At 44.0% G+C, this 27,311-nt stretch overlaps 1 protein-coding gene across 3 annotated transcripts in view; it reads right to left on the bottom strand.

The window, feature by feature from the left end:
- Window positions 1–27,311, bottom strand: part of LOC137643987 (probable phosphorylase b kinase regulatory subunit beta) — a 647,361-nt gene that overhangs the window by 561,232 nt on the left and 58,818 nt on the right. For all 3 annotated transcript variants that reach the window (XM_068376819.1, XM_068376818.1, XM_068376820.1), the window contains exon 3: window positions 23,899–24,034. In XM_068376819.1, coding sequence (XP_068232920.1) covers window positions 23,899–24,034 — 136 coding nt within the window. The remainder of the gene's footprint in view (window positions 1–23,898; window positions 24,035–27,311) is intronic.

Below are 27,311 nucleotides of genomic sequence, written 5' to 3'. Positions count from 1 at the left end.
CAGCAACAAGGACTAGTCTGGTAGATCACAAAAGAAGGAATCATATCCACAGAAACCTTCAGTAGTGACCTAAGGAGGCTAAGCCACCTTTGTCTGTGTCAGGCCAGCGAGGGAGACTCTACCCCAAGCCAGACAAACACAGACTCAGACTAAAAAACTCTGTTGTTCTGTCCCTCTTTGAACCAGACTTACAAGAACAGGAAGGTACAGTAACACCCCAGTATAGTTTTATCGAAAATAAATTCGGAAAAAACCACTTAGGGATAAGCCCAAGGCTTAAACCGAGGGAAAAGGATTGCAGACCTTCTCCGAAGAAAAGAAAGCAACCGGGGAGTATGAGAAAGTATACTAAGGCTCCATAAGCAACTTAGCCTAGGCACCAAGAGAATCGATTACCTAAATCACCGAAACTCACTTGTATACTATCTTGGAAATATTCCACACAATCTTAAATGTATAAAACATAGCCTAAAGCTTCAATAAAATCTTAATACACTCGGAAAACCCAAAATCATGCATGAAGTATAGGACCAAACGACTAGGCTACATGGCCTAGCGTAGGCCAGAATGGCGAATACTTCGCCAAAATAATACTAAGCACGAAAGGAAATCCTATGTAATGCTAAATAGCTAAAATTTATTAAAGCAAAACAACCGGGAATGTCGCTCTGACTAATTAAACTTATACCTAGCGAGCGACAGCGTCCATGACGCCTCCGGTAGGCTACGGCTCTTGTAACAAAGATTAATCCTATTAAACACTCAAAAATTTACCAAGAGCCTACATTTATACATAAAAGACATGGTACTCAACTTATCAGAGGTCAACGAAGACGGAGAAGCCATGAAAAGCAGAATAAATCCAAGATTTGCGAGAAACACAGGAAAGAACACCGAGTTGTTAAGCTACGCAAAAAGGAATGGAGATGGCGCCAGGATTGGCGCCAGGTACACTTACGAATCGGGAGATAGGGAGCCTTGGGAGCGGCTCCCCCTTTTTCTTTCCCGAATTCGTTTCTTGCCAACTGCCCCCTGCGAGACGAATCTTTGTTCGGGATGCAGATTGCCATGTGGCGTGTCAAGAATACGTCCTCTGATATGTCGCGATATCCCTTTCACGAGGGATACTCGCTCCAGGAGTTAGAATTCTGGTACCTTAAGGTAAATTCTCTGGGAATATCGCCGTAGTTGTAATATACCCTAGGAAGCTACCCTATAGGAACTTCCATCAGGACGACATGGCTTGAGCCCAAAAATAACAGTAATAATAACAATAACAACAACAACAACAATAATAATAACAATAATAATAATAATAACAATAAACAGCAACCACAAGTCACAGGGTGAAAGTATCCATGGACCTGTGAGTCACATACCGCAGGTAATGGGCAGTGAAGGCGATCAGTTGCTTCATGACCCCTACCCTAAGTACCTAAGTATTTGCACCACAGAGAAGTTCTTCTTAAAAGCTAGGGAGGCTGTAACACCTCTTAACGTCATGAACTTTCACTCGAGGCCTTTCTTCAGTGGAAGCCTCCAAGGAATGGGAAATTACTTTCTTGTGCCAGAAGGTTTTGGTGTTCTTGAAAATTCTCTTCTTCATTCTTTCTGTGTTAATGAACAAATTACACAGGTGAGGCCTCCATGGCCTGATACACTTCAGGTAGCATCTAAATGCCCTAACAGGATACAGTAGGCATTGGCAGGATCCTTGGTTACCCAATGCAGACTTGTAATCTGAAAAGATGAAATGTTCGGACCCAACATCGACAGGCTTTGAGTCTTTGCTACAAACTCCGGGATGAAGCCAAGAGAGGTCAAAACGAAAGCCCAAAAAGCTCGCTCACTCACCTGGCAGAAGCTAAGGCCAGGAGAAACAACGTCTTTAGGGTAAGGTCCCTATCAGATTCATGTCTCAAAGGTTCAAAGGGAGCCTTCTTCATAGAGACTTGAACATTGATCACATTCCCAGCAGGAAAGCTAAGACTTTGTATGAACAACAAGATTTCCTCCTAAGAAATATCTACTCCATTGAGTCTATAGGCTTGGCTCAAGGCTGAGCGATAGCCTTTTATCGCAGAAACCAAGTAGAACTTCTCCTTAAAGAGATAGTACAAGAAATCCGTGATCATTGGTAGAAAAGGCTGGAGCAAAGAGATATTCCTCCCACAACAACAACCACAGAGGACGGCCCCATTAGCCTGGTAGACTGCTATCATGGACTTTCTGGGTTGTCCAGACATCTGGAATGCAGTCTCCAGCAAAAATCCCCTCAGAAAGAGGAAATGCTGAATAACCTCCATGCATGAAAATGCAAGGAATCCACTGCACCAAGAAAGATCCTGATTTGGGGCTGTTGAAAAAGATGTGGAAAGTGGGGAAGTTCCCTTGGGACTTTCATCAAAATGGAGTTTTTATGATAAAACAAAGTTTTATGAATACTTACCTGGCAGTTATATATATATATAGCTTAGTCTCTGACGTTTGGCAGAACTTTTCAAAAATCGCGGCAACTGCCGTGTGGTGGTTGTGTGGTTAGGTGGTTAACAACCCTTACAGGGTGGTACTTGGAATCATTCCCGTTTTCTGTTCCTCAGATCGTCTTTGCCTGACCTGTCTCCTGAGGGGAGGCGGGTGGGGCTTAAAATATATATATATATATATATATATATATATATAACTGCCAGGTAAGTATTCATAAAACTTTGTTTTATCATAAATACTCCCATTTTTATGAATAAAACTTACCTGGCAGTTATATATATATGTATAGCTGATTCACACATTTGGAGGAGGGAGACAGACAGTAAACATCATTGGGGAAATAACAAAAAGTTGTAGAAGAAAAAACATCTTGATTCCTTACCTGCTAAGGTAGCTGACTTCAAAGGTTCCTGCCTCTTGAGTCGCTTTCCCTTAGGAGTGTCTGCCAGGAGTGGACCTGTCATGCTGAAAACAACTCGATCGAGTCTGTCAATGGGGTGAGACCAACAACTTGACTAGACTTCAGAGCTACCTTCGCCCCTATATTAAAAACTGTAACCTTACTAAAACTAACCACCTAACCTTGCAGAATAGATATAAACTATCTATCTAGACTGAGGGCACTGTACCATAAGTCGACATCCTCAGAAAACCATAAAAACACCAACCAACACACAGGTATACATAAGCTAAGGTTGAGGGGAGGTAGTAACTCCTTTACCGAATACAGAAGCCGTAGCTACGTATGGGCCCAAGGTATAACACCTTTCATAATCCACTCTTACCTCACTGAGGTAATGAGAGGCGAATTCAGAATTGCTTCTCCAGAACGTTGCATCCATAATTTGCCTAACTGACATATTCTTACGATATGCCAGCGAGGTAGCAATAGCTCTCACTTCGTGAGCCCATACTTTCAAAAGGCCGAAGTGCTCTTCCTCACACAAGAGGTGAGCCTCTCTTATAGTCTCCCTCAGGAAAAAAGACAAAACATTCTTTGAAAGGGGTTTTAGCAGATCTTTCATTGAGCACCATAAGGAGTTAGATGCACCTCTAACATTCTTAGTGTGAGATAAATAACCTCTAAGGGCTCTAACTGGACAGAGGAGCCTCTCCTGTTCTTGACCCACTAGAGTACTGTAGTGAGGTTAGGAACTTCAAAAGTCCTCGGCCAGGGTTTTGATGGGTTCTTGTTCTTGGCGAGGAAGTCAATCCTTAAAGCACATACCGCTCCATTTTGATTGAAGCCCATTTGTTGTTCAATAGCATTAACCTCGCTGACCCCTTTAGCTGTGGCGAGAGCCATCAGGAAGAGGGTTTTCTTCGTCGCATCTCTAAGAGAAGCTTGCGGGATGGGTTCAAACTTCTTGGTGCATAGAAACTTCAGAACCACATCCAGATTCCAAGATGGGGGCCTTAACTGAACCTGCTTAGTTGTCTCAAAAGACTTCACGAGGTCTTGCAAGTCTTTATTTTGAGACAAATCTAAGCCTCTATGCCTACAGACAGCTGAGAGTATACTCCTATACCCTTTAATCATGGATACTGCCAGTTTAGCATCCTGTCTGAGGGATAAAAAAAAAAAAATCCACAATTTGACTCAGAGAGGTAGTGGTTGAGGAAACTTTGTGCTGCCTACACCAAGCTCTAAAATTTTCCCACTTAGATTGGTAGACCCTTTGTGAAGAGACCCTCCTCGCTCTGGCGATAGCTTTTGCAGCTTGCGCCGAAAATCCTCTCGCTCAGAAAAGCTTCTCGATAGTCTGAAGGCAGTCAGTTAGAGAGCGAGGGGGTTTTGATGATACCTCTTGAAGTGGGGTTGTTTGAGAAGCTTTGGACTTGCAGGAAGGCTTTTTGGGAAGTCCACCACTTCCATGAACCATTCTCTTGTTGGCCAGAATGGAGCTACCAGGATCATTCATACTGATTCGAGGAGAGCGAATTTCCTGACGACCAGATTGATGAACTTGAACGTGGGAACGCATATGTGTCCATCCCCGTCCAATACATCAAAAAGGCGTCTATCTCTATTGCCTCCTTGTCCGGGACTAGGGAGCAGTAGTTGGGGAGCCTCTTGTCCTGGTTGGAGGCGAAAAGGTCTATTAAAGGTCTCCCCCACAACTTCCAGAGACTCTGAGAGACCTGCTGGTTGAGGGTCCATTCTGTGGGAGAGCTTGCCCTTTCCTGCTGAGCATGTCTGCTATTACCTTCCTCTGTCCCTCTACGAATCTTGTTAACAGTTCTATCTTGTTTTCCTTCGACCATAGAAGAAGCTCCCTTGCTGTTTTGAACAGAGACAGAGAGTGAGTCCCCCTTGCTTCCAGATGTAAGCTAGAGCCGTGGTGTTATCCAAGTTGACCTCCACTATCTTCCCTGACACTGAGTCTTTGAAGGCCTTTAGCCCTAACAGAATGGCCATCAACTCTTTTCTGTTGATGTGCCATCAGATCTGACTTTTCCCAAGAGCCTGAGACCTCCTTGTTTCCTAGTGTTGCTCCCCATCCTGACTCCGACGCATCTGAGAACAACACTAGGTCTGGGTTCTTCTTGTACAGGGAGATCCCTTCTAACAAAGCTGGATCTAGCCACCAAATCAGATGATCCTTGACTTCTGCTGGAATGGGGAAAAAAAAAAAAAAGTCTTTTCCTGTGTCTTTCTGTTCCAAACCTTTGATAGGAAGTGTTGAAGAGGTCTGAGGTGCAGTCTCCCCGAAGAGACAAACTGTTCGAGCGAGGAGAGAGTTCCCAGTAAACTCATCTACTCCCTCGCTAAGCACTTCTGTTTCTTCAAGAATTCTCGGACCTTCTCGAGGCACTTGGTCTGCCTCTCCTGGGAGGGAGAAGCCCGAAAATGAACTGAATTCAGAACTATCCCCAAATACAGAATAGTCTGATTCGGCTCGGTCTGAGATTTCTCCCTGTTCATGACGAGACCCAGTTCTTGAGCCATCATGAACGTCTTTTGTAAGTCCTCCAGACATTTTTCTTTTGACCGTGATCATATCAACCAGTCGTCCAGATAAAAGGATACCCTTATTCCTTCTTGATGAAGCCAGCCTGCCACATTCGCCATTACCCTGGTGAAGACTTGAGGAGCTGAGACCGAAGCAAAGTGCCTTGAACTGGAAGCACTTGCCCTGGATCATAAATCTCAGGTATTTCCTTGAAGTCGGATGGATGGGGATGTGAAAATAAGCGTCTTGTAAATCCAGAGACACCATCCAGTCCCCTGGACGTACTGCTGCCAGCACAGACTGATTCGCCCTCATGGTAAATTTCGTCTTTTCCACAAAGACGTTCAGCGAGCTGACATCCAGAACGGGTCTCCATCCCCCCAAGTTCTTGTTTATCAGAAACAGGCGATTGTAGAAGCCTGGGGAGGATAGCTCCAGAACTGGTTCTATCGCTCCCTTGTCCAGCATCTGGTCGACCAGATCCAGAAGGGCCTTTTGTTTCACTGCATCTGCGTACTGAGCCATTAAGGCTAGAGGAGTATTTGAAAGAGGAGGCTTCTTCAAAAGGGGGATCTTGTATCCTTACTTGATAACTGAGAGGGACCAGGTGTCCCACTTCTTTTCTTCCAAGCCTACCAAAAAAGTGAGAGTCTTGCACCTATCGTTGTCTGGAGGACTTGCACTTCATTTCTTGGAGCGGGATCTAAACAAACCTCTATTCGTCCTTCCTCCCGACTCCTGCCTTCTTCCTCTGAAGTCTGATCTCGAAGGAGCCCTACCTCGAAAGGGCTGTTGGAATTTTCTCTCCTCTCTCTTCAGCCTTTTGCGCAAGAAAAAGCGTAATATCTCTGACAAGGGACTCAGGAAAGAGATGTTGTGAAAGAGGGGCGTAAAGTAGTTCAGAGTTCTGCGCAAGTCACAGATCTCAAAAAAAAGGAATATAACAGGGCCCTCTTCTTCAAGACTCCTGCCAAAAAAAGGGAAGCCAACTCATTAGATCCATCCCTAAGAGCTTTATCCAAGCATGACATGATACTCGTCAGGTCTTGTGTTCCCTCCATTTGCTTTGTCTTCCTGGCCAGAGTCCCTAGACACCAGTCCAAAAAATTAAAAACCACAAACGATCTGAAAATCCCTTTGACGAGGTGATCAAGCTCAGACATTGACCACATAACCTTAGCTGAGTTAAGGGCATGCCTTCTGGCAAAGTCCACAATACCAGAGAAGTCACCCTGGGAGGAGGCAGGAACTCTAAGACCCAGAGGTTCTCCAGCCTCGTACCACATGCCCGCCTTCAACGCAAGTCGAGCAGGTGGAAAAGAGAATGTGGTCTTAACCGGTTGTCTACGCTCCTTCATCTATTCCACTTTAGCAAGAGCCTTCTTAGCAGAAATAGAGAGCTTCATCTTGATGAAGGCCTATTGTTTCTTGGCCTTCTTCCTGCTAAACTGTGATTGAGGAGGAGGAGGAGCAGAAGGTTGAAACTCCTCCCCATACAGCTCAAGGAGGGAGCGAGAGAGAACTTTGTAATCGCCAGCCGCGTCCGCAGGCTTGTCTTCGTCCTCTGAGACATCATCAAGATCCTGTCCCACCTCTACTACAGCTTTCGTTCGGGTAGAAGGTTCACCTGAATCCGAAAGAAGAAAATCGTAGGATGCGTCCTGTAGAAGAGGGCTGCAAGCAGCCTGACACCGAGAACCGCTTGCGTCCTGGCGCCGCGAGCCGGAAGCGTCCTGGTGCCGAGCGCTAGAAGAGTCCTTGAGGCGGTAGGCAGATGCGTCCTGGCACCGAGAGTAGGAAGCGTCTTTGCGCCGAGAGTTGCAATCGTCCAGGCGACGAGAAGCAGAATCGTCCTGGAGAAGCAGGCTGGAATCGTCCTGACGCCGAGAGCGAGAGACGGAATCGTCCTGGCGCCCCAAGCGAGAGACGGAATCGTCCTGGCGCCCCAAGCGAGAGACGGAATCGTCCTGACGTCGCGTATCGCCAGAGTCCCGGAGGCGAGCAGATGAGAAAGAAGCGCGGTACCGCGCCTTTGACGAATCACGCAGAGGTTCCCTTGGAGAGGAACTCCGTTCCCACTTAGAGGCTGATTTCTTGACAGGTAACGAGTCGTCCTTACGTCTGTCCGACTGGGAGGGAGGGCGGCTAAAAGCTTGAACTAAAAAGAAAAGTTGCTCTTGCATAACCGTCATAAACGATTTAGCGACTGCTAATGGATCCTGCGGTTCCGAAGGAGAAGGCTGTCGAGTAGCGCTGATAGAAGAAGGATCTTTCACTGGACTTTCCTCACTTTCGTCCCTTGGTTTCGTCCTCTTCAAAGGAACTGTATGCAAATCATACACCGAAGGACAAGGTTCGTGGCTACTAGAACAGGGAGAGTGAGAACGAGACTGTTCATTACGGTTCCACCTCCTCTTGGTCGGTCTCGAAGCCTCATACTGCCATTTGCGTCTGGAAGAGGGGTTCGGGGAAGACACCATCACATCCGACACACCTTTTCCGTGGCGGTCAAGAGCAGCCTGGGAAAAAGCAACAGGACTGTCTAAGGCGACGGCTGACTGAGGGTACGTACCTCTCGCCCCCTTCCAGTCGTCGACGTACCTTCTCCCTTGGTCCTGGGAGCTTGGTAGATGTCTAGACCTAGGGTAATGACAGGTTCGATCAGTCGCCAGCTCCACTGTACTTTCACAAGCACTAACTTCACTTTCACTCTTACCTTTTAAGGCCGCAAGTTGATCTTTAATAGCCTTCAACTCGGCCGCCATCCTGGCGTACCGAGGGTCATTCGCAGATACAGATCCTGTACAAGGGGCGGGAGTTACTACCTCAGGGGAAGGATCAACTTCCAAAGAGGAGTTAATTAAAGGTTCAATGGAAATATCTAAACTAGGTTCACTAGAAGACTTAGATATAGATCTAGAAGCTCTCCTTACTTTATTTAGCTCTAATTTGCGCACATAGTGCTTCATAGCTAATCAATCTTTTTCATTCAAAATCTCACATTATTTGCACCTATTATCCAGTGCACAATCAAAAACCCCTGCAACCCAAACAAACCGTGTGAGGGTCTACCAAAACTTTCGGTAACCTCATCTTGCATACCTCATTCACACACACACACACAAAAATGAAGTTTCTCACTCATATTAAACAAAAGCAAAATATCAGAATAAACAGAAACACGATTGCCAAATCCCCAAATCAATGTACTTTACCAAAAATAAGTCCGGTACAGCGACACAGGGAAAGCGAAACGAAAAATTCTAATGGCGGACCAACGATGTTGTCGATCCGGCCGGCAGAGATGATCTGAGGAACAGAAAACGGGAATGATTCCAAGTACCACCCTGTAAGGGTTGTTAACCACCTAACCACACAACCACCACACGGCGGTTGCCGTGATTTTTAAAAAATTCTGCCGAACGTCAGAGATTAAGCTATATATATATATAACTGCCAGGTAAGTTCTATTCATAAAAAGGTAAAGATCTGGGTACTAGTTGTGATGTGAACACATTGGAGCTACCTGGGTCATCAGAAGATTGGGCACTTCTCTTACCCTGTTACTAACTTTTTTAAGTAGGAAGAACAGAGGAAAAGCATAAGCGTCGAGTCCATCCCATGAGTGCCGATACACATTCTCCAATACTGAGGATGGTCTGGCACCAGAGAGCAATACATGGGTAACTTTGAGTTTGTAAATGTTGCAAAAAGGTCGATCATTGGAGAACCCCACAAAATTATTACTGTTGCTGCTATCTGAGTACTCTAAGACCATTTTTCACCGATGATCTCAGTCCTCTTGCCAAGCTGATTTGCTACCACATTCCTTTTGTTTGGCTGAGAGTGTGGTTGCGATGTTGTCTGCCCATTTTAGTGTCTCCACTGTGAGATGAGACTCTCGATGGGACTTCATTCCCCCTGTTTACATATGTAGGATGTGTTGTCGGTCATCAACACCTCCGAGTGACCTTGAAAAAGAAGGCAAAACTGACAGGGCCAACACATTGATGTGTTATTGAAGTTCTAATGTCAACCAGGTTCCCGAGGTCATGTGCTGGTTCAGATGAGCTCCCCACCTCACAGACGATGAGAACATGAATAGTCTGAACTTTGGAGGAAAAAAAGACAGGGGACAGCCTTTCTTGAGCTTGGCCAGGTCATTCCACTAAAGGAGATTCTTCCTGGAGTCTGATCCCACAGGAACTAGAGACTGAGGATTGTCTCGATGCTGGGACCATGATGACATAAGGTGCCACTGTAAGTTCCTCATGGAACTAGGGTTGTTATGAACTATTGGTAACGTCTATGCCTGGTGATCTCTAAACAAATGTCTGAGTCCTGTTCAAACTTGTTGGTTTCTTTAGTATCTGCAACCTCACCATCCTTGTGTGCTACAAATAGGAGGTATGGGGGAGTCAACAGCAGCCATTGCCTCGCCCTCCCTGGTCCTAGCTTGGGTGGATAGGGGGCTTGGGCACTGAACATATGAAAACTGTATATGGTCAGTCTGGAAAAAAAAAAGAGAGAGAGAGAGAGAGAGAGAGAGAGAGACTCCATTTGCTCTTTGGTAGAGCAATTTAGTTTAACATTTAGAGAGTTCTTATGAACTTGTCTAACTTATTCTTAACCTAGTTTACCATGTTACTGTTTACTACATCTGCTATAAGTCTATTCCAAGTATCTGTTATTTTGTATGTAAAAAAAATTACCACATTGAGTGGTGTTGTATCTTCTTTGGGCTCAAGCCATGTCGTCCTGATGGAAAGTTCCTATAGATAGCTTTCTAGGGGATATTTGGCTACAGTGATATTCCCAGAGAATTAACCTTTAGGTCTCCAGAATTCTGACTCTTGGTGCGAATATCCTTAAATTTTCTCTTAAGGATATCGCATAACATCAGGGGACGTATATCTTGATACGACACATAGCAATCTTCACCCCGAATAGCGTTTACTCTTCGAGGGAGAAAGTGGCAAAAATAGAAAGGGAGCCGTTATCAAGGTACCCTTCCTCCCTTACTGCCACGAGTGTTCCTGAGTTGTACCAGAAAGGGTTTCTTTTATGGCCTTTTCAGTTGAGGTATAAATTCTCTGAGCAAAAGCTCGAAGCTGAGTATAGTTATTCCATGCCAAATCTGATCTGTTACCCTTCCAAAGATGATAGGCCTCCTGCTTCTCCAAATAAGCACGTCTACAGTCATCATTGAACTACGGTTTGTCCTTCCCTCGGTACCTTAGCACACGAGAAGGGATACGCCTATCAACTATGTTGACTATATTCTCATTCAAAGGGACAACAGGACCAATTCAAGCACAAAAGATCATGCAAAATCCCATTCCAGTCGTCTTGGGATTTCATATAAGTTTTACAAGAGTGTGATATATCAGGGACAGGCTGCTCAGTCTTCACTACTAATGAAATCAAGGCATGATCAGATGTACCGACTGGAGAACCAACCTTACAAGTTATAACGCCAGGGGAGTCAATGTATACAAGGTCCAAGCAATTACCAGACCTGTGGGTAGCTTCATTTATGATTTGCTCACAGCCTGATTCAGAGGCAATGTCTAAAGCTCTTAAGCCATGGTGATCGGTAGGAGAGATAGAACTTAACCACTCCCTACGGTGAGCATTAAAATCACCAACAAAGACAAAAGAAACCTTTCTATCATCTTCTTGTATCTTAGCCATAATGGTAAGAAGACAATCGAAGAGAGAATCATCCATGTCTGGATTCCGGTAGATCGAACACAAATAAAAGTTGTTATGCCTGCCACAAACTTTTATTACCTGAATCTCATGACATCCACTAGGCGAGAGGTAGTAGAAGAGAAACTGGAGGAGTGGAGAAGATAAATGGAAAATAGAGGATTAAAGATCAGCAGGAAAAAGACAGAGTATTTGAGATTGAAAAATGGCGAAAATGGGAAGTTAGTTTACAAAGAGATATTGAAAAGCGTTGAAAATTTCAAGTATTTAGGATCAACAGTTGCAGAGGAGGGTGATCTGGGAGCAGAAATAAACCACAGAATACAAGCAGGATGGAAGAATTGGAAAAAAGTGCGTGGAGTACTATGCGACAGGAAAATAGGGGTTAAGTTGAAAGGTAAAGTACACAGGACAGTTGTGAGACTGGCAATGATGTATGGAGCAGAGACGTGGGCAATAAAGAAGACAGCCGAGAAGAAGATGGATGTGGCAGAGATGAGAATGTTGTGATGGATGTGTAGGGTGATAAGAAGAGATAAGATACGGAATGAGGTAATTAGAGGTACCACAGGAGTTAGAAAACTATCGGATAAGATCCAAGAGAGTAGACTGAGGTGGTATGGTCATGTCATGAGAAGAGATGAACAGTATATTGAGAGGAGAGTGATGAAAATGGAGGTACAGGGAACGAGAAGGAGAGGGAGACCAAGTGAAGGGGGATGGACTGTATCAAGGATGACCTTTGATCAAAGGGATTAACTGGTGATGAAGTGTGGGACAGATATACATGGAGAAAGCTGACCAGAAACATCGACCCCACATAGAAGTGGGAAAAGATGCAGACGAAGAAGAGGAAGCTTGGTTCCAGACCCAAGCCAGTGCCATGAGGTGCAACAGGTGAGCCCCCAACTCTTCTTTTGATGTATCTATGAAGAGCACCAAATCTGGGGGGGGGAGGTCTACTCCCCTGAGTAGGTTGGTGTTTGACACCCACCACTCAGGTCTCTTTTCTGCTCTTAGACCTACCAACACCAAGGTGTTCAGTGGGCCAAGGTGCTGAGACTTATAGGTCTTTAGCTGCCACTGTAAAGAATGAATGCTTATATGGCCGTTCAGAACCAATTTCTCTAGAGAAATTAAGTGTCCCAGCAGCCTTTGCCAAAAGCCTGCTAGTAACTTATCCTGTGAGAGAAATGGTTGAGCTAACTCTATCAGTCTCTTTCTTCATCTTTCAGTCGAGAAAACTTCTAGTTTGGTCATGATTTTCCTCCCTAAATACATCATCTCTTGATAAGGTTGCAGGTGCCATTTTCAGAATTTACCACAATCCCTAGATCTTGGCAAAATGCGAGAAGCCTGTCTCGGTGGAGGAGAAGGGTCTACCTCAAGTCTGCTAGAACTAACCAATCGTCTAGATAAGCAAGAAGACGAATGCCGTTCTTGTGAGCCCAGAGTAACACTAGGATAACAACCCACGTGAACACCTGAGGTGCTATGGACAAGCCGAGTCACGGCACCTTGAACTGGTATATCTATCTGCTTGATGTGAATCTCAGGTACTTCCTTGAGTATGGATGAATGGAGATTTGGAAGTAAAGTATGCATCCTTGAGGTCTAATGATATTATGAACTCCACTGGTCTGACAGTCTGCCTGACCGTCTGGCCCGTCTCCATCTTGAACAGAGTTTGTTGGACAAACTTGTTTCAGCCTTCAGCTGCCTTTTCTTCAAGAAATCTCTGACTGTAGGAACCTGGAGACCTGTCTGGGACCTCTTGGAGAGCATCCTTCTCTAGCATGGTTGTGTCCAGAACTTGACTGGAGTATATTAATCAACGTTCGCAATCAAAACCTTTCATATATGACCGAGATCAATTAAAAATGATGAATACATTTGCATTTCTTTGTTTTTGATTGGTAAAATATTAGGAAGGATCTGCATGGAATGAAGAATGAGTTTACTTGCGGGTAGACTACCTATGTCTCGTTACGGAAAGGTAGGAGGGAAATGCTTAACTTGACTTCCTGTAAGGAATACAACCATCGAAACTAATAATTTATTTGAACGGGGTTCTAATTGTATGATGGTACATAGTCCTTGTCGGCAGTATAAGATGGCTTGCTCGCATGTTGTTGTGCAAACATAACTTCTTTACCTCCGGGTAAGTGTTTGAAAACAAGCCTCACCCAGCTCACGGAAATAATGAACGTGTGATGACTCGCAACATCATTGCCCAAAGAAATTGGTCATCAACTAAATGTAGCACTGTTAAAATGTTCGTCAGCATATGTGCACCCACAAAATGTACATGCAGCTAGTGCAGCAATCAAACCTACGTCAGCATTAAATGTTTGCCTGCCACTTTGTGGGCAGGACAATCGCCATCGTAAATGAATACTTACTTGCTATCATTTGTAAATGTGAGCAGAAGCTGTCTTTATTCCCTTGGGACTAAAGGCTTGCAAAAAATAACCTTGATTGGTTATGTCTCACTAGCCCATTGTGTGAGAGCTCCAAAGAGCTCTCCATTTCGTAGGGAAAACAACCCCCGAGAAAGTACCCCCAAATGAATTATGTTTCACGAAACTTGGAGTCTAACGAGACTCATTGTGCCTCAAGAGTACAATAACGGCACGAGGCGGCCGCAAGCAATTAGCAGTAAACCATATTTGCAGAAATAACCCTGAAGTTTTGTCTTGGCAAGCGTGCATGCGCAACTGAAGGAGTTCGTTTCAGCCTTTTATGGGGTGTTAGCGAACGCCTGTAGTTGTGAGTTACGTTCAACTATTGTACATGATGTAGATTATGCAAAATCTACTCATAAAGTTTACTAAATAATAGTATAATATTAACAGCAAGTAAAAATGATAACCAGCATACATGAAATATAAGTATATTTAATATTTCACAAAAGTATTTACAGTATTATAACAAGATCCGCCGAATATTCACAGCAAACCAAAACTAATTACTAACATATATACAGCAAATCAAAACTAATTATTAATATATATACAGTATAAGTTATTATGAAGAAATAGGTATTGAGTTGACTTCACAACTTCTATGTAGCTAGGGACAGACAACATTACTTAGTTTCAGATATAAATGTTGATATGTAAGAACACAGCTTCTGATGTTGAATAGATGAATATCTTTAACTTCTTTATACTCTCCAATATACTCTACAGTACATGTATCATATCATTGGAATTTCCGTAAAAAATTTCAGATCACAGTGGATGTAGCTGAAATGTCTCCAGTCACGAGTATTGTTCAGTTATGCAAGCTGCTTCTCGGTCATCACCTGTCCTTTATATATGAGGGACCAATACAGTGGTACCTCTACATACAAAACTGCTTCGTATGTTAAAACAATCGTATGTTGGAGCAAATATTCCCATAAGAATACACCGTAATTTGTATAATTCGTTCCACACCACAAAAACCTATATTAACTCCTTAATAAATTACTACATATAATTACACATAACAATAACATAACTGCATAATATGAAAGAAGCATGTAAAAAACGATAATTATAAAGAAATAATAAATAAAAAATGTGTTTTATTGCCAATTTACCTTAGACACAGGCCAATGCAGGTGTAGGATTTGCTACGCCAGGAGTAGACGGACGATCAGCGAGAAGGTAGACATGGTGTTAACATGTTCTTTAAATAAATACTCTCTCTCTCTCTCTCTCTCTCTCTCTCTCTCTCTCTCTCTCTCTCTCTCTCTCTCTCTCTCTCTCTATCTATTAATTTTTTCTGAGAGAGAGAGAGAGAGAGAGAGAGAGAGAGAGAGAGAGAGAGAGAGAGAGAGAGATTAAACAAAAATGTGTTGTGTACATATGATTTTTACCAGCGTCAACGAGTTGAAAGACAATGAAATGTAACTAAAAATAGAAATATCAGCGAATCTGAATTCCTTTATTAACTAAAACAATTATTGATACAAACACACTAGTGTGCATATGCGCAAACACACACACACACGCAGGAGGAGACACGATCGGCGAGGAGTAGAGATGGTGACTGCGATAACGTACCGTAACTTACACTACGGAAACTTTAATCTAACTTACTGTAGCTTATTTCCTTTTTTTTATTTTTATATTTCATATCTTTTAAATTTTTTTTCTTTTGATTTTTAATTTTCATCACTTTCAGTAACGAGTCACGGTACATTATCGCAGTCACCATCTCTACCTCCTCCCCGACCGTCTGTCTCTTACTGCGTAGCAATTCTTGCACCTGTGTAAGTGTGTTTGTGCATACGAACATGAGTGTGTTTGTATCAATATTTGTTTTAGTTAATAAAGGAATTCAGATTAGCTGTTATTATTTTCTTAGTAACATTTAATTGTTTTTCAACGTTAAAAATCATATGTACTCTAAACACATTTTTGCTTAATCTCTCTCTCTCTCTCTCTCTCTCTCTCTCTCTCTCTCTCTCTCTCTCTCTCTCTCTCTCTCGGAAAAAAAAATAATAGACGTCTCTAACACTATAGAGAGAGAGAGAGAGAGAGAGAGAGAGAGAGAGAGAGAGAGAGAGAGAGATTTTATTTAAAGAACATGTTAATGTTATGTTTAGAGAGAAACAAAAAAGAAAGAAGACTTTTCTAAAAGAGCTTGTTAATGCTATCTTGGTTTTCTTTGCTTCACTTTTTTCTTTCTTTCTGTTCATCACGCTGGTCCTTCTCACAAGTGATCGTTGCCAACAATCTCCTTGTCCTTTATCCCTATCAACAAAAGGCGTTCTATCTCTTACAGGGTATTGCTACGATGTCTTGTAATAATGGTGATCCCTTTCGATGGTTTATCTGCTTTAATGGCTGCCTTCTGCTTGATGATCGTCGAGTTAATAGGCCTATTCCGGCCATATTGTTTAGCCATACAGTATCACTCACATGCACACTGCTCTCATGTTTTTCTATAATTTCTTGCTTCAATTCTAATGAAAGAATTGCCTTTTTCCTTTTCTCACCACTACCTGTACTGAAACTTAGCTTCCTAGGCACCATAATTATAGGTAAAATAAAAAAGGAAATGTGAGAAAAGGAAGAAAATAAGCACTGTTAATAACACACCAAACAGAGGACAACCACACGATACACACAAGAACAGAGAACAGAGCACTTGACGCTCAGTGGCGTCCCTCTTACGTGCTGCCATCTACCAGCGTAAACAAGATCTACATCGAATGATGGAGCATTGCTTCGGGTGTCGAGACAGAAATTTGGTCGAATTTTACTTCAGATGTTTGAAAATTCGTTTGTTAGGACAATCGTATGTAGAGGTTCCACTGTACTACCGAATGTTCTTGACAGATTAGAAGCGCCCAGGATTTGCATTACGCAACGTGAAAGAGCGCCAGGGACTCGCTCTTAAATCTTCTTTCTGGAACTGAAGGAGTATCTACAACTCTCGTTCCAGAATGCAACGATATTTCAGTCATAATTGTTATATTTTTACATTAACAGACATGAACACATTAATTGTTTAATTTTATATCATATATGAAAAAACTAGGCACTTTTCACCAGCTTTAATTCAATATACATAAATTTAGTGTACTGTACATATAACATTGTGTAAACCTTCTCAAGGAAGCTAGTCTCGCATGTAATGGTTTGTTGGCCTAGAATGCAAAGAACACAAACTCTTGGCAGGTTTGTTCAGGCTTGCTAGCGAGCACCAGTGAGTGCTGACAAACGCTGGTTGGCGCAAGCGAACGTTGGCTGGCACTAGCGAATGTTGGCTGGCGCTAGCAAACGCTGGCTGGTGATAGCAAACACTGCCAGGCGCTAACGAACGCTGCTGGGCACTAGTGAATGCTGCCGGGTACTAGTGAACGCTGCCGGGCGCTGGTGAACGCTGCTGGGCACTAGTGAACGCTGCCGGGTACTAGTGAACGCTGCCGGGCGCTGGTGAACGCTGCCGGGCACTAGCAAATGCTGCCGGGCACTAGCGAGCACTGTCGGGCGCTAGCGAACGCTGCCGGGCGTTAGTGAGCACTGGTGAGGGGTGAGTTGACTCTTATCTGTAAGGATGGGTACAGGAATTGTGAGTCTGGTAGCACCTGAGGCAACAGTGAGCTGAAGCACTACGCGCTAGTGAGTAGGGTCTCACAAAATCGCTAGAGCTCAGTGGATGGATGCGCAACAGTGCGCATGACTTCTTTGCGAAACTAAAGTCTTTGCTTATCCTACCCCCATAGGGGAGTTGACGAGTAGCCTTATGTCATTCCCTCATTAGGAAGAAAAAAAAAGCCGTGCTGGACTTGAAGAATAGCAGTTTCTCCCTCATAAGGCAAGAGTCCCAAAGGGCTTGACCTCACAAAATTCCATGAACTTTGCTGTGACTAACAGGCAAGATAGAGGCAATAACCCCAAAGAGTTATAATCTACGAGCAGTTTCTTCCTTGTATCTGATTGAAACCAGGAGTCGCATATCTCGAATAGCCTGGCCTCACAAAACTTCATGGGCTTTGTTGTACCCCACAGGCATGATGCACTGTAGATAATAGCCCAGAAGATTTATATCCTACAAGGAATTTCTCCCTCGTAAGAGGTTGAAACAATAAGGGCACAACAGAGCTCCATGAGCCTTGTTGTGCCCAACATATATAATGTCAGCAATAACCCCATAGAATTATAGCCTACGAGAATTGTCGATGGAAGAGTCAGTGACCCCATGCAGTCGGCAGGCATCACCATCTGCCGCAAAGATTCCGAAGGGGAATAGTTCACGAGACTCGTTTTGTACCCTGAGGGTATGATGGTGATGAGCAGGAGTTGCAAGCAGTCACCTAACTCCTCCGTCGCCAAGCTTCGAAGAGCAAGAGCAGGGCACGGACGAATACAATTCCCACTGGAGGAATCCACCGGGGGGAAACCCCTCAAGCAAAGGCAGCCTCTCCCGCTAGTGGAAAATGAGACCAACCCTTGTTGCCGCTGTCGGCAATTCTCCCGCCAAGTGGGAAAACCGCTGGACAGAAGGGTGGAGGGTAACTCTCCTTCAAAAGGTAAAGTTGCCTCACACCTGGTGGAGGTTAACTCTCCCTCGGAAGGGGAATTCATCCAATACCTGGAGGCAGACCTCCAGGCAGTGCTCTCTGCTTCCCGTCAACAAGTTTTGTTCAAGTTAAAGGTTAGCATCGAGGGCTACCTGTGAAACATAGCCAAACCTGTTTCTTGGTTCACCCTGAAGGGATCATCCTGACTAGAAAACCCAAGGGAAACCAGTTTACCACTGCTATTGTTCCTAAGCCGGAGCTGCAGGAATGAAGTCACTGAGTGACGACATGGATACAGTGTCAGGTACACTTCAACTTCTCGAGTCAGGTGATATAAATAATGCCGCATTAGTTTTTACAGATTTATTGTTCCCAAATAGCTATATTTTAAGTGTTTTTAATATAAATTTTAGTGTACAGTATGTTTGTGTCATTTTTACATGCAATAGTAATATTTTAATACTAATATTTAGTGTACTGTACTGTATGTATTTAACTTTAGTTTATTCTTTTTATTCTCTTAGGAAAATACTACACTGTACCAAATTTTAAGAGTAATTTACATTTTTCCTAGCAATACAAAACTGGGTCCTTTAATTACGGAGATTACTTCAATCGGTCGTTAAAACGGATAAAGAGCAGTTATCCAACAGGAGAGGGTATTGCACGAGAAGCCCCGGCCTGTTTCCAGTAGGCTGTCATTCAATTTTTGATAGTTTTTCCCAGGACTAAGAAGAGTGGCTTGAGGAAGGAAGTTTGTTATTTGTTCCTACACACCATACAAACCCTCATCCTTTAATTAGGGAAACTCACTACCACGAGAGTTGGAAGTCCCCTATGAACTAAAACTGGAGGGTTCTGTAAATTTTTTTGAAGAGTTCCAGGCTTGATCTGTGGAGCAGCAAAGCTTGGACACTGTTACCCCTATCTTTTTATCACAAGGATGAGATACTAATATGACCAAGGTCGTACAATGAATTGTACCATATCAATTCAAAAAAATCATACCCCCGAAGGGAACATCAGTGAGAATCAAATACATAGTCTATAATTAAAGGGTTGGTATCAGATTCAACATTCCCCAGCTGGCATGGGGGGTAGGGAAATATACTTCTTTAGATAAAAAGAATGGCACTCCAAAGTGCAACTTACCAGCATCTGGTCAGACCCCCATATAATGCCTTGACTGCTGACCCAAAGAGAGGGATAGAGGAATGAAAGAGTTATTCTATCTTTCATTCCTGACTTATGTCAAAAAATCCATAGAGGAGATACAATGTTGTCCTCTGTGGGAGCTGGGCTAGTTACACAACTGCTGATCAGCCACTACAGGTCCAAGCACAAAGGTATCAGGGGGTTTGTGGGTGTACTCTCCCAAATAAAAGGCTGAGAAGGTTGCCTACCTTTCCAGAGACCTGCCTTCAACACCTATCCCACAGACAAATTTCTAATAAAAGCGAGTGAGGGGCTAAGACCCCTGACTTCGTGAGCCCTGGTCCTGACTGGAGCCTCGACTCTCCCGTCACCTGAGGTGTACATTCCACATATTGTCTCATGAAGCCAAAAAGAGATCGTGTTCCTTGACAGCTCTTTCATGGACCTGTCAGTGCTAAAAGAAGTCTCCTTCAATCAGCCTGAGGTGTTGGGACCTTTGCAAATAGCACTGCATAATCCTCACGGGAACCAAAAGCATCTTGTCTTCCTAAACACCAGATGCCTCGAGGAGATAGAGAAAGACTCAAACCTGGGGTCATGCACCACCGGATTCTGAGTCAGGACCACAAATCTGGCACAAAAATATTTAAAGGAGACCTCCTTCTATTCAAGAATGTGGGTAACTACATAAGAGAAACCAAGCAACTCGCATACTCTCTTCGCTAACATAAGGTTAGCAGCAAGACAGTCTTAAGAGTCAGATCCCAGTCTGATGACCTAAAAGGCTCAAACTGGTACACATTAGAAGCCTGAGAACCATGGTCACATTCCACTCCAAGGGTCTGAGATCCATCCAGGTGTAGAACGACTACTCAAAGCTTCCAATGAGCATTTACAACTCCTTGACAGCAGACAGGTCTATATCCTTCGGCCAAAAGCCGATAATCAAGGCTGAGCAGTAGCCTTCAACAGCCACGATTGAGAGATGCTCCTCTCAGAGAGGTTATACAAGGAAATCCGCGATCTGTGCTGGAGAAGAGTGGGCCACAGGGGCAGCTCACAGGAATTAGACCAGAAGAGCAAGCAGATCAGCATGAGGCCATCTGGGAGCTTCCAGAGTCACCCAGATTCTCAGCGAAATCAAAAGCAGAATCAAGCTGAGCGGTTGAAAGGTGTAACTATCCATGTGATCCAATGGGTGTTGGAAGGCATCTTTGAACACAGCCCATGGATTCAGAATGAATCCAATGGGCTGCTGCTTCTTCAGCCGTGTGGCACACAGATAGATCCCCGGAGAGCCCCACAGAGCAAGGAGCTTTTCTGCAACTGGAAGATATAGGGACCACTCTGCTGCTACACCCTGTCATTGGCAGCTGAGTGTGTCTTCTAGCACATTCATCTTTCCTGGAACATACCTCACTGACAACTTTATAGCACGGAATGCTGCCCATACATGTAACCACCCCATCATTTCGCAGAGGGGGGCGCAAGACCGTGTCTTCCTGTTCATTAACATCAGCCACTACAGTCGTAGTGTTGCTCATCAGTATTGCCGAGTACCTTCTCTAACGTTCTTGTAGTGCATGCAAACCTCAAAAGGCTACTTCCATCTCGAGGACATTGACAAGCAGATGCTTCTCATCTTTAGTCCACCATCCTTAGGTGACCAGAAAATCCAGGTGTGCTCCCCCCTCCTTCAATGCATCCGAGAAAAGATAAAAATTCAGAGGCAAAAAGTCAAGAGGGATTCCTCTGGAGGGTGTCCTTTTCAAGCCACCAGGCCAGCTCATTCCAGCCCTCCTGAGTCATCAGTACCAGGAAATCCCTATTGGCTATCCAGTGATCCTTCAGACAACATTGAAAAGATATCTGGTGGAGTCGCCCACGAGGAACTAGCTTCTCCGAGGACAGAAGACCAAGAAGATGTTGCCAGTGTTAAGCTGGAACTACTGTCTTAAATTGAGAACAGTCACGCAATTTCCCTCAGCTTGCTAATGCAATCGTCTGTGGGAAAGACTCTCGCTGCTGCCGAGTCTTTCAGCATGCCAAGGTAGTGTACTTCAACTTCTGCTTGGGTATGAAGAGATTTGACATCTCAAAGATCACCACAATCCCCACACCATGCCAAAAAGCAAAATTCCAATATCGATCCTGACTAATCGTCAAGATACCTCAGATGTATTCATTGTGAATGGACCCAAGCGGCTACCATGAACACCAGATTGAACACCTAGGGAGCCATACACAGTCCGAAGCACAGTCCAGACCGTGCCCCAGAGGAAGAAGGGGAAATACTTTCAAGAGGTCTAACGAAAAGGCATTTGAAAGTACATGTCCATCAGATCTACCAAAACATCGAAGTCTTCCTCTCTGATGGAAGGCAGCACAGGACACATTGTTTCCATCTTAAACTTTGTTTGGCAAACAAACTTGTTTAGAGAGAAGTTGATAACCGGTCTCCAGCCCCATCCCCATCTCCACCAGGAAGAGTAAACTGAAGAAGCCCGGAGATTTGTCTGAAACAACTTTGAACTTGTTATTCTCCAACTCTACTGCTACCTCTGCCTGCCAGGCCAGGGATTCTGTCCATGGCTTAAGAGGGGAAGGAGAAGGCACACTTACAAGGCTGCATAACACCAAATAAGTGAGGCTGGAGGGAAAACTACTGACACTGAGGAAGGAGGATCAGACTCCTGACGGCCAGGCAAAAAGGTAGGGCCAATGGACACGAGGGAAGGGATGGAGAATACTGACACTGGGTCAGGGTTTGGGGTCACCCCAGGGGCAGGGGAAAAAAATTTTCTTTTCTTTTTTACTTTACCCTGCACCTTACTAGCCACAGCATGGGCAACCAAGCCAGGCTTACTGATCACAAGATTCCTCAATACCAGGGAAACCACCACGCCCTTCACCACTGATGCCAGCCACGAGATACTGAGAAAGAGACAGCCATGGTTACTAACTCTCTCAAGACAGTAATGAAGGGCCTACCTGCAAGACCTTAGGAAGCCTTAGCCTACCTTAGGTCAACTCCTCGTTAACAGTCTACACAGTTACAGTTGAAGGCCGTCAGCCTCCAAAGGGGAGCGTCAAATACTTGGAGTTCCCCACTCCAGCAAAGCCTGAAAAGGAGACTGATGTCGATCTGTGCCATCTTGTCCGTTCCAGGGGTGTAAACAAAGGGTGGCAACAGTAGTGACACCTCCCAGGGAGACAGGGGTGGCGGCAGTCTTCGCAAGCATCTTCTTGGGTGTTGCCCAGTCTAACAAAGACGAATGGCTAGCACGCTTCCTCCCTTCCAGGCTTATGTCTGCCACAGCATCGGAGGCCACGATCAACACTTAGAGTAAGGGGATGTCTACAAATGGACATGGCCCCCCAGAATGAAGCACAGAGGGAGGGCGAAGCCACAACTAGCTTCACAATGAAGCAGTAGCAATGTCCACCTCCACGAAGTGCTGAAGTCTGTCCTCTGATGGGGAAACAAGAATTACAATGGAGGGCCTTAGCAAGTGTAAGGCTTTTGACCTCTGAAAGGTAAAAGATAAAGTGAAGTCACCCTGGGAGGGAGGCAATGTCAACCCACTAGGGGGAACAACAGTCTCTCCCCGACACTAGGGCTGCCAAGGCGTTGACCAATCACTATTCTTACCTGAATGCCCTTTAGAGGTAAAGGATAAAAACTGAAATTGAAAAGATACACCACCACTCAATGTGGTAATGTCTTTACATACAATATAGCAAGTACATGGAACAGACTTCCAGCAGATGTAGTAAACAGTAACAAGGTAAACAAAAGAGACAGAGGAATGTTTTCCAAGGGAAGAAGAAAAAGGCAGGGACTTCTTAGGATTTGAGAAAGACCCTGAGGGCGAAGTCCCTTTTGGACTTCTCCTTCTTCCTCCTGCCGAACAACACTCCCTACATTCATTACATGGTGAGGCTTACGCACATACGTATCCTCAGCAAAAATTACATAGCCTGTGATGATCTACCTCTATAATACTCATAAAGGTGACGTAGGTCTTGGACGGCACTCCAGGGCATGTCCATATGATGAATAGTGAGACACACTAGCTGGAAGAAAAAGAGAAAATTATTAGAATTTTCCAAAGTAAACAAAAGCTAAAACTGCCAAGTTTCCAGAAGAGAGGAACAAGTTCACTCTCTGAAGGTGAAATCCAATTGAGGCTACTAAGAGTTGAGGGGTGAGCGGTTGCCTCCGCGCTAATGCTAAGGTAATTACAGGTCGGTTGATTACACCTCATTAAAAGTTTCAACTGCTGTATTTCAGCCTTCACTGTTCTCCTTCTCTTCAAAGTAAAGAAAAGTTTGTATTCGTGGAGGAACAATAAATCTGCAAATGTGGACAACTGTAATGTAATTTATGAAATCATTATATAACAAATATAAAAAGAATACTGTACTTTGTCTTAACTGCCATAACAGGTATCTAGATGAATAAGAGGTCATAATGTACTAATGCAGGCAATTTTAAAAGTGAAAGGAGGCTAAAAATTACAGATTTAAACAAAATATTAGTGGGTACTAATAGCGCTACTTCTATACCTGTAAGCCTGATATAAGCTCCATATTGCAGCCGCACAATATATGGACGTACGAATATCAGCCACTTCCTTCTCACCACTTGATGCTGGAAAGATGCCTAAGGTAATACTCTGATTCTGCAGCAGTTGTCGTTTTACTGAAAAAAAAAAAATTAATATCATACTAATGTTGTAAAGTGACTTCTTACAAATTGGCTTCAATAGAATAAATCTAAGACATGCCTCACTCAATCATCTGTGCCACAATAAAGTACAAATCTTATCAGCATGAAAAGAAAATTCCCCAAATTACAGCTATTCGTAAATTTACTATTGCACACGGTAAGAAAATTACAGCATATCATAATACAGTATGAAAAACTATAGCATAACTATTCTGCAGCCTCTCAAAACTTTCCTGACCTCAATTAACTGGGCTACCAAAGTCACGCATTTTTGGGCTCAGCCATGTCATCCTGATGAAAGGTTCCTTTAGGCAGCTTTCTAAGGGATATTTAGCTACAGTGATACTCCCAGAGAATTGACCATAGGTCTCCAGAATTCTAACTCCTGGCACGAGTATCCTTAAGAAAATTCTTAAGGATAAAGCATAATATCAGGGAACGTATTTCTTGATACGACACATGGCAATCTTCACCCCGAATAGAGTTTTCACTCTGAGGGGGAAGAGTGGCGAAAATGAAGTCCATATACTGAAAAAAGTTCAGTGATGAAGCAATTTTCCTTGGATCATGACCTGCTGGTGTACTGTCAGGATCCGCTCTGCGAATACAGTAGGTGAGCTTCGCCCTCAGTTGTTTTAGGGATAAGTTTGATCCTGAAGTTTCTCCTTTGAAGAGCTGTCCTTCCATGAAGTCTGAAGTTCTTCGAAGATAGACCTTTAGACATTCTACTGGACACAGAGAGACATCTTTCTTCAGAGGGCAGATTCTCCAGGGACCCCATCTCTTAGTGGGTAGCTTGTTTTTGGCGAGAAAGGTTGGATCAGGAAAAAGATTCAGTTCTCCCACTTCTGTGAACTCAATATGGCCCTTGTTTCTGGATAGGGCAACTATTTCACTAACTCTAGCCCCTGAGGCTATAGCAAACAGGAAAATAACTTTTTGAGTTAGATCCTTAAGAGAGCAATCTTCATTGTTCACGGTTGAAGCATAGTGTAGGACCTTGTCCAAGGACCATGAAATGGGCTTTGGAGGAGCTGCAGGCCTAAGTCTAGCACATGCCTTTGGGATCTTGTTAAAAGATTTCATTCGTCAGGTCCACTTGGAAGGCGTATAGCAGAGGTCTACTCAGAGCCGACTTACACGCAGTTATCGTGTTGGGTGTCAGACCTTACCTTATTGCCTTATTTTTTGTTTGGGTTCCCCCAGGTCCCTCAGTGTGAGGCACCTCGTATATCCACCAGAGAGTTGCTAATGCATCTTCCGGTGTATTTTGCATCTTCCAGTCTTGGATGGTCTGGGATGCATCTTAGGTATTTATCGAGCTGATTCTTAAACACATCTACGCTCACTCCTGATATGTTTCTTAGATGAGCTGGCAGCACATTAAATAGTCGCTGCATTATCAATGCTGGTGCGTAGTGGATTAATGTCCTGTGCGCCTTTCTCAGTTTACCTGGAATGCTTTTTGGCACTATTAATCTACCTCGGCTTGCTCTTTCTGATATTTTAAGCTCCATGATGTTTTCAGCAATTCCTTCTATTTGCTTCCATGCTTGTATTATCATGTAGCGTTCTCTTCTCCTTTCTAGACTGTATAGTTTTAAAAATTGCAGTCTTTCGGTCCTTTTGCTTTGACGAAAGCAACTAACTTTTTCCAAGACGATTCATAATGTCTTCTGGTTGACTTGGACATGTATTCTTCTAAGAAGTCTATACTGCCTTTTGAGATCCCAAATCTTTTCTTAACCACTAAGGCGAGAAAATCATGAGATGAAGGTTTGGGTCCTCTGTGATGAAGCGAAGACAGTCGACTTCTGAATGTTGTCGCTCGTCGCGAAGAGGTTGATCCGCAGTTCCGGGACTCGTAAGATGAAGGAGAATGAGTCAGCATCTAGGACCATTCTGACTATCAGCTTGAGCCTGGATAGAGCGTCCGCCGTCACATTGCGGAACCCTTGTTTTCCGCCAGACGGTAGATGGCTAATATCAAATGGTTGATATGGGGCGATCTCAAGCCTTGTCGGTTCAGACATCTCATTACCACTTTGCTGTCCAGGATCAGCCTGATGTGGGCTGATCTGCGAGGGGAGAGTTATTTCAACGTCAAAAGGACTGCCATGGCCTCCAAAATGTTGATGTGAAAGGACTTGAGCAGGGAAGATCAAGTCCCTTAGACTTTCCTTTGATGGGAGTGACCTCCCCATCCTTCCATCGAGGCATCCGTGTGGATGGTTATTGATGGTGGAGGTGGTTGTGAGGGCACGGTCCTCTTTAGGTTCTTGGCCTTCGACCATGGCTTGAGAAGTGATCGTAGTAAGGTCAGTATCGGTCTTTTTTATCTCTTCGAGAATTCGATGCGTATCTTCTCCAGACTCCTGACGCATCTTTCAGCTGTGCTTTTAGCACTGGGTCTGTCCCTGATGCGAACTGGAGAGAACCCAGTACTCTTTCCTGTTGGCGTCTTGAGATCCTGTCGGATTTCAGTAGTCTCTTGACAGATCCTACAATCTCTATCCTCTTCCCTGGGGGAATGGAGAGATGGTGTGACTGTAAGTTCCAATGGATTCCCAGCCATTGAAACTCCTAAGCTCGAGAGAGTCGAAACTTCTTGAAGTTGATCTTGAATCACAGATGTTCCAGGAACTGGATCACTTTCTTGGATTGTTGCAGACAAGCTGTCCTGGATGCTGTCCACACCAGCCACTCGTCCAGGTACGCTGCTACCTGAACAACTTCTAGGCGTAGTTGTTGAACAACTGCATCTGCAAGTTTCGTGAAGATCCTTGGGGCTATGTTTAGTCAGAAGGATATGGCTCTGAAGACATGCCTTTTCTTCAGTGGCTTGAATCCTAAGTAGGAGGAGAGGGGGCGGTTGACTTGAAAATGGCAGTAAGCATCTGTCAGGTCTATTGAGACTATGTACACCCCTTTTGGTAACAGGGTCCTTATGTGCTGAAGGGTTAACATCCTAAACTTGCTGTTCTCGATGAACTTGTTCAGTGGGGACAAGTCTAGAATGACTCTGAGTTTGTCTGGGCCCTTCTTGGGAACACAAAACAGCCTTCCCTGGAATTTGAAGGACTTTGCCCTCCTTATTCCCCATTTGCTCAATAGTTCTAGGGGATATCCTTCCATTGAGGGGGTGGAGTGTTGGAAGAATTGAGGAAATGATGATGGAGGCTTGCTCCAGCTCTATCCAAGTCTGTTCTTGATTAGGATATAGAATAAATTATTGTCTATCATACTTGTT

This window comes from Palaemon carinicauda, chromosome 7 (genome assembly GCF_036898095.1).
Source record: "Palaemon carinicauda isolate YSFRI2023 chromosome 7, ASM3689809v2, whole genome shotgun sequence".
Classification (NCBI taxonomy): Eukaryota; Metazoa; Arthropoda; class Malacostraca; order Decapoda; family Palaemonidae; genus Palaemon; species Palaemon carinicauda.
The sequence above is the reverse complement of the archived record's forward strand: the minus strand, read 5'-3'. Positions and strand labels throughout refer to the sequence as shown.